Source organism: Nicotiana tabacum, chromosome 3 (assembly GCF_000715075.1).
Source record: "Nicotiana tabacum cultivar K326 chromosome 3, ASM71507v2, whole genome shotgun sequence".
NCBI classification, from domain to species: domain Eukaryota; kingdom Viridiplantae; phylum Streptophyta; class Magnoliopsida; order Solanales; family Solanaceae; genus Nicotiana; species Nicotiana tabacum.
Genome location: NC_134082.1, coordinates 97,455,271 through 97,464,088, shown reverse-complemented (window position 1 = coordinate 97,464,088; position 8,818 = coordinate 97,455,271). Strand labels below are relative to the sequence as shown.

At 34.0% G+C, this 8,818-nt stretch overlaps 1 protein-coding gene across 1 annotated transcript; it reads right to left on the bottom strand.

Annotated features, from left to right (window-relative positions):
- Nucleotides 1–3,433: 3,433 nt before the first annotated feature.
- LOC107823843 (peroxidase 7-like) lies at nt 3,434–5,290 on the bottom strand. The gene is made up of 3 exons (XM_016650544.2): nt 5,020–5,290; nt 4,478–4,823; nt 3,434–3,975 (listed from the first exon to the last, which is right to left on the bottom strand). The coding sequence occupies exons 1-3, from the start codon at nt 5,248–5,250 to the stop codon at nt 3,566–3,568; spliced, it is 987 nt and encodes a 328-aa protein (XP_016506030.1). The 5' UTR covers nt 5,251–5,290; the 3' UTR covers nt 3,434–3,565.
- Nucleotides 5,291–8,818: the final 3,528 nt, after the last annotated feature.

Sequence of the window (8,818 nt, the reverse complement as noted above, 5' to 3'; positions counted from 1 at the left end):
ATGAGATTTATTATTTAATATACAACAGCACTTGTACGCATCTAGCCAAGTTATAAAAATTTCTCCCTATCACAATCGGTTCAGGGTCAAGAACCAAATAATTTCTATATAGAAATATGGATGTGCTATATGATTTAATTATGCCACCAAAATGCACAAAAATGAGTTCCCAAAGATGGTTGGAAAATATGTTGGTGATCCCAACATTAGGGGGAGAAAATGGGCAGCTGAGAAAGTGATACGTGAAATGAATTATTATGAATACATATAGATCCTCGTACAAGAAAATATAAACTTGAAGTTCAAGTGATAATTCATTTACAAATTATTGCCAGACGCATTTGCTGACCCAAAGCTAAATGTCATGTTTCAGCTGCTAATGCTCCAAATAGAATAAAGTCCATGAGGGACAGAGTCTATGGCACGCATGAAGTGTAACAGACCAATCGGTTCCAAAGATAAAACTCCTTGAAGAAGGAGAGGGGCAAATATTCAAAATGGTCATAATAAGGAGGCAAGTGTCCTAGAAGAGCACCACGACATAACACTTCATAAGACCTCATGGGAGAGGCTCAGGTACCTGAAAATAATGAAATAAAGAGATCTCAATAAGTTATGTCTTTATTGGGTAATAATGGAACCGACATAAAATGATTGTCGACGATATTGTTAATATAATGTAGCGCTCAATATGATTAATATTGACGAGGAACTTGAGATCAAATCTGTCATGAAATTTGGACGGATAAAAGATTGGCCAAATAAACAATACGCAATGAAATTGACTTCACTTGAAAAATGTGAAGTTGGACGGATAGTCCAACACCTAAAAGTATAAAGTCAATTGAGGTATAAATGTGTTCTTGTGCGAAAGGTTCAAGTCGATAGACATAAAGAAGACTTGTGGCACAAGAAAATTAGTAAATATCCTCACATTGATTATATGGAGACATGTTCTCTTATAGTGGATATAGTCACTTCAGGTTTTAATCTGGCAATATATGAAAAACTTGATATGCGTATAGTGGATATCATTGAAAGATTTAAATTGTCTTGGAGCATATTAAGGTTTCCAAGAAATTTATTAAATAAAGCTTCAAAAATCCTTATACGGATTGAAACAATCAGGGCCCATGTGGTATAATCGCCCGAGAGAATACTTGTTGAAAGAAGAGTATAAGAATAATTTAATTTGTCCTTGTGTCCTTATAAAAGGATATGGATTTGAATTTGTTATAATCGCCATGTATGTTGATGATTCAAATATCATTAGAACTCCCGGAGAGCTTCCTAAAGCAGTAGACTATTTAAAGAATTTGAAATGAAAGATCTTGGAAAGACAAAATTTTGTCTTGGTCTACAAATTGAATATATGAAAGATGAAATTTTTGTCCTTCAATCAGCATACACTAAAAAGATTTTAAAGAGCTTCTATGTGGATAAAACACATCCATTAAGTACCCTGATGGTTGTGAGATTACTCGATATAAATAAAGATCCACTCTGACCTCATGAAAATAATGAAGAGCTTCTTGGTCCTAAAGTACCATATCTTAATGCAATTAGTGCGCTAATATATCTTGCTAACACTACAAGGCATGACATAACTTTTTTAGTTAATGTCTTAGCAGATATAGCTCCGCTCAAGGAGAAATTGGAATGAAATCAAGCACATATTGCGTTATCTAAGGGGGATTACCAGTGTGGGCTTATTTTATGGCAATGATTGCAATACCGATTTTATTGGTTATGTCGATGTGGAGTATATATCTGACACACACAAGGCTTGATCTCAAACATGTTATGTGTTTACATGTGTGGCACTGTCATATCTTGGCGATCGACTAAGCAATCAATCGTGGCTACTTCTTTTAATCATGCTGAGATAATTGCTATTCATGAAGCAAGTCGAGAATGTGTATGGTTGAGGTCTACTATACATCTTATTCGAGACAAATGTGGTTTGAAGTGTGATAAACTACCCACAGTTTTGTATGAAGAAAATACAACATGCATAGCCCAATTAAAGGGAGGATTCATAAAGGAGTTAGGACAAAGCACATTTCACCTAAATTATTGTTCACACATGATCTTCAAAAGAATGGTGATATTAATGTGCAACGGATCCGTTCAAGTGATAATATGGCTGATTTGTTCACCAAATATCTACCGGCGTCAACCTTCAAGAAACTAGTGTACAATATTGGGATACGAAGGCTCAACGATGTGAACTGATGATCTCATCAGGGGGAGTTAATACGCGTTGTACTCTTTTTCCCTTACAAGGTTTTGTCCCATTGGGTTTTCCTTGCAAGGTTTTTAACGAGGCAACCAAAAGGCGTATTTCTAAATATGTGTACTTTTTTTCCTTCATTAGGATTTTTTTTCCCATAGGTTTTTTTCTAATAAGGTTTTAACGAGGCACATTATTTATGGACATTCAAGGGGGAGTGTTATGATAAAAATCAAAATATGGTGGATGTCTACTCTTCCTCCATGATCTTTCTCTCAAATGGTTAATGACATATTCAATGACATATTTTCTATGTTCAATGACATATTCCATGACATATTTTCTTCACTTTTCATGCCTATATAAAGGCCTTGTAATAGATAGGAAAATACACACAATTGAAGAAGAAAATCTCTTCCTTCTCTCTATCTCTATTCTTGTTCATGTTTTACTAAGTTGCTTTTATTTCTTGCTCATGCTTTACTAAATTGCTTTTATTTCATAACAGACACCATTTTAGAGAATACAACGTTCTCTGTACCTTTATTTGTACTATATAAATTGGTGGTCTAGTTTAATACTCCTCATGTCTCAATTTATATGGCAGGTGTTCAAGAGTCAAACAAGTTTTGCTTTAACCATGAAGCTTTTATATGCCTTTTTAATATTTGAATTGAATATTATTGTGATTTATAGTACATTTTATGTAGTTTCCAAATATGTAAATTTTTATTTAAAAAAATTTAAAGATTCTATTTTCGAATTTAAGGTCAAATTAAAAATTTTAACTTTCGAAATTCAAAATGTGCCACATATATTGAAAATAGAGGGAGTGTCTCTTCACATGCTCCAATGTTTTTTCTTTAATTAAATATTAAATTACCTACATAAAATGAGGATTACTTACAATTCAACCCCCTATTTTAATTTATTTGTCAACAAATTAAAGATTGCTTAAGGGATGAATTCACGAACGCATGCAGAAGTTAAATATACCACTTCACAAAAACTATACATGCAGATCCACAGATATACACAGTTATTTTCAATGAATGATACGCTGAGTTTTTCTCAATATCTTGCTCAATTAACAACCCAAAAATCATACAAATACGATGTCCGGCCGACAACTCGTCTAACTTTCAAGCTTAATTAAAAGGATAAATATAATACATAGAAATCTCAACAAGGACTATCAGATAATTAAATATTTCGTAGTTTAATTTGCAAATTTCGAAGTACAAAATAGTGTAGTAGTGAAAAAAAAATGGAACAAATTCATACTGATAGCATAATAACACTATATATATAACATTAAAAGCCGTGAAAATATTAATAACCAGGACTATTGACACTGGCACAACTGAGTCGGACTTCACCATCAACGCTAAGATAATCTTGAATATTTCCAAGCTTGACCATAGATGCTGCAAACAGGTTTTCAAATACGTCTGATTGAGTAGCCAAAGCTGTGACAATAGGTGCAGTTCTTGGATCTGAGTAGAGCAATTGGTCTGTCAACAAAAGTCCCATTCCCTTTTGCAGATTCTTGTAGTACTGAACATCAAATTTCTTGGGAGTAACAGCATCAAGGTCAACATATTCAGATGCCCATCTGCACTTCCTCTCCAAATAGTTTAAGTAGAGATGATCCAGCCTTGAATCTGATTTCCTAGTTCCATTGTAATTGTATAATCGGTATTGCATAGATTCACATGTGGTTCTTCCAATTGTGTGTGCTCCTACATATATAACATAAATAATTAAACCAACATTAATATAATATTCAACTGTAATTCTTAATTTGAGTTATAGCTTTTTGCTACTTAATTTGGTGTGCGTAGTGATCTGGTCCAGGGATATACCCGATCGATCATTAGACCAAAAATAGCTATATAGATAAGGATTACCCTTCCCGCCCGAGTTTATTAGGAAGTATTTGACTGAATATGAAGTTTAAGAAATTAAAGAAAATTTTTGATATGAAAGCCAAATCTACGTAAGTGTCAAAATTAACCAATTAAAAAAATGTCTGAGAATTTCACGTCTTTTCAATTTTTTTAATCATTAGAAAAAATAAACGTTTATATCTAGTGAGTCCCAACAAATCATGTTAGTAAATGAAAATATGGATGTTAAGTTACGTAGTTTTCATATATAATTAAGAGAATGTGCCATTCTTTTCGGATCATACTAAAACAAAAAATGTGTAATATAAAATAGAAGGTGGCTAGTTGGACTCACCAGAGAGGACAACCAAGTCGAGAACATTCAAGCCCTTGGACTGGAAGAGTTCAAGCAAATCAGTGACTACTTCGTGACCCGTAGGGACCAATTGATCAGCTTCCTTAGCATATGAAACTGTACCATCTTTCCTACCATATGGAACCATCCAAAATGGACCACCTACAGCAAGTGTGGCGTCTCGAGCAGCTACGGTTAAAATATCAGCACAAGACACTGTCCTTGGGCACACTCTCTCCACTTCTCTTTTGATATCCTCTATTACCTCAAATCCCCTTAATGTCTTGCTTGCTTTTGCACTCTTCTCACTTCCTTCGTGGTCTAATAGTATTGAAGCATCACATCCCTACCATCCACACAATACAAAACTTAATTATATGACGGTGTTTGATTGGGGACGAAGTTTAAGAATAAAAGAAAGAATTCTAAAATTAACATGCTATTTTAAACATCCTATAACATTTTTGTGGCTATATATAAACCCATAATTAAAAGTAAAATAAGAATTTAAGGTTAAAATAAAAACGAATATGCTTACTAACCCTAACAACGCAGTCGTGGAAATGTAACCTCATGAGGGCAGGAGCCAGGGTATAATCTTTTTTAACCCATTCCTCCATTTTGTTGTGGACAATTTCCTCAAGCTTGGGACAGCTAAGGCTATAGTAATCGAAAGGAAGGTTGATGTCGTCAAATGGAAAAGCAGAAACGACGGCCACAAGAAAGAAGGCCGTGAGGGAAAGCAAAGTTGCGGTACTTGAAAAACTCTTCATTCTTCGAAATTTGAGGAAGAGGGGCTTCAATTGAAATAATGAAGTGGAATAATTGCTTGATTTGTTAATGTATACCTATCTATATATATAATTTTTGAAAGTAGCCAATGAAAATGATCATCGCTTTGAGTTGTAGGTAGTAGCATACGTGAGAAGCACCTCCTTTGGGTTCAGAAACTCGAGACGTGCGAGCATGTACAATTTGTGTTGACAATAAACTAAAAATTTAATAATATTAGGATTTGCGGTGGAGATATATATTATAGAAAAAGAAAATGTCCGAGTTGACTATAAACATATACAAAAAGAAGTGCATGCATTACAGACTTATCTAGTACATCGCCATTATTTGGCGTAATATTTTTGTGAAAACTATTTTACACCCAAATGTTTTATACAAGAAAGTTATTGTTTAAAATTATATTTTGTGTTTATTTTTTTATTTTTTTTTGGTATTTAGTTGGTAATACACAGTTGTTGAGCGTAATAGTGGTGGGAAGTGAGTATTGAGCCTTGTCTTGTGTTGTTTTATGCAGAAGTAGTGTTTTTGTTTGTATGTTGATAAAAAGCAAGTAACAAGAATATTTTCAACACTTTGGTAATTAATCCCCGAAAATAATTTCGAAAAGAATATATTTTAAAAGATATTTACTTCAAAACTGATCAATATTAAACTTCAAAAAATATCAAATTTATCATTTTGTTATTTTTAAAATATTCAAATTATTCATTGATTATACTTTTGGGGTCATTTATACTCTTATCGCGGTCAATCTTGTATTTGTCCTTGATTTAAATAGAGCTCTAGCATGAACCGGGGTAATTCGGCTGAATGTAAAAATATTCGAGAAAAAATGGTCTAAATTTGTCTCTTCACTTTTGGCTTTGGTTAAAATTACCCTTTGTAAGAGTTAAAGAGTAAATGCAAGACAAATTGTTAACCGAATGGTTTTAATTAGTTACTCCATAGTCCATAGTATAACGCATGCTAATATTAAAATATTTCGTATAATAAATTGATTTTTTTAAACCCTTTTCCCTTCATTTAATGGTGGAACTATCAGTGAGGAACTGAGGACTTTTACTCTTGAACATCTGCTTTTTACTCCATCAATTTCCCTGCTCAAGTTTTGAGATAATTTCTATAATTTTTGTCTTATCATTTAAAGCTCAAATCAAATGTGAGGGCACGTTAACATTGATTTTTCATGTTACGTGGTTTAAATTGTCTTAGAAAGTGTATGTTTTCGGGGAAGACACGGCATTAATTAGGGGTGTACATGGACCGGATTGGTTCGGTTTTTATCAAAATCAAACCAAATCGACTATATCGATTTGTATTGGTTCGATTTTGTCGGGTTTTTCGGATTTTCGGGTCTTTTTGTTACATGAATAATATTTCAGTCTTACTTTGTTAAAATTATAGATAAAGCTTCGATAAGTGAATATATGCTTAGTAAATATGGAAAAAATTGACAAACATATGATCTATTAAAATAATACATGAGAGGATCCCAAATATTTCAACATTTTCTAAAGAAATTTCACTATAAAGTATTAAAAATATAAATAAAATTTCTATATTTATATGTCGGTTTGGTTCAGGTTTTTTTACTCAATACCAAACCAAACCTAGTCGGGTTTTTTAATCGATTTGGTTTGGCTTTTCGGTTTAGTGCGGTTTTCCGGTTCGATTTGAACACCCCTGACATCAATTATATGTAATAGGACCAAACCTATTGTTGTATGTGAAAGCAGATAAAACAAAAGAAAGAAAAATAAAAAAAAAGATGAAAATATGATGTAAGCGCTTACATCGACATTCTTATGATGTAAGCGCTTACCTCAGCATTCTTATGATGTAAGCGCTTACATCGGTATTCTTATGATGTAAGCGCTTACCTCGGCAGGACATTAAAATGCCTATAAATAGGGGTCTACATTTTCATTTGTAGAACATCCCAAAACTTTTCTTTCTCTCTTCAATTAATAAAGAGCTATTCTTTGTGTGGCCGTGGAGTAGGCAAAAATTGCCGAACCACGTAAATCTTGTCTTGTCTTGTCTTGTGCAATTTATTGTTTCTCTCCTAAATATCCTTTTCCTTCTATTATCTTGACACGCTTCCTCAACAACTGGTATCAGAGCACAGACAGTGTAATTCTGGTAGAAAAGTACAATATTGGTGCATGTACTATTCACAAGAATAGTGCGATACTATTGATCATCGTTACTATTCACAAGCACTATTCACATAAATTATTTTTGTGAAAAATGGCATCGGAAGAAGAAGGTTAAGATTGACAAGTTCAATGGCAAAGATTTTGGATTCTAGAAAATGCAAATAGAGGATTATTTGTACCAAAAAAATTTACACTTACCTCTGACCGAGGTGAAACCGGAGACTATGTCCAAAGTGGATAGGGATCTATTAGATCGCCAAGCTCTTGGTGTGATTCGTTTGACGCTAACACGAAATGTGGCGTTTAACATCATTAACGAGAAGACCACTGCAGGCCTGATGAAGGCGTTATCAAATATGTACGGGAAGCTATCTGCTTCAAATAAAGTCTATTTGATGCATCGATTGTTCAACTTAAAAATGACAGAAGGTGGATCAGTCACGGAGCATTTCAATGAGTTTAATATAATATTAACTCAGTTGAGTTCTGTTAATATAACAATTTATGACGAAATCAGGGCTTGATTCTACTATCATCTCTACCGGAGAGTTGGTCTGCAACAGTAACTGCAGTTAGCAGTTCATCAGGAAGTACCAAACTCAAATTGAGTGATATTAGAGGCTTGGTTCTAAGCGAAGATATTCGCCGAAGAGAATCAAGTGGTTCCCCAAGATCTGCTTTTAGTACCGAAAGCAGGGGGAGAATCAACCAAAGAGGATAGAGTTATGGTCGTGGAAGATCAAAGTCAAGGAGAATTGCAAGGACATTACTTGTTGGAATTGCGATAAAAAGGGTCACTACAGTAGTCAATGTAGATAACCAAAGAAGAAGAAGGAAGAAAATTCAGCAAAGTAATTGTTGAACAAGTCGGTGATGCACTAATTTGTTGTGCAGATTGTCCAGTTGAATCTTGGATTCTGGACTCAGTTGCATCCTTTCACTCTACATTATGCAAAGAATTATTGCATAATTATATTGCTGGAAAATTTAGGAAAGTTTATCTAGCAGACGGCGAACCTCTTGACATTGCCGGAAAAGGTGAAGTTCATATAAAGACTTCACAAGGCACGCTATGGAAATTACAAAATGTACGACATGTTCCTGGCCTCAAGAAAAATCTGATATCTATGGGTCAGATTGACGATGAAGGATATACAACAACATTCGGCAACGGATCGTGGAAGATAACCAAAGGGAATTTGGTTGTGGCACGAGGCTTCAAAAGGGGAACACTATATGCAACTGCAATAGAAAGAGATACTATAGCAATAGTTGATTATGGTCGTGATACAACATTGTGGCACCGGAGGCTCGGGCATATGAGTGAGAAGGGAATGAAGCTTTTGGCATCCAAAAAGAAGTTGTCAAACCTAAAACATGTTGAATT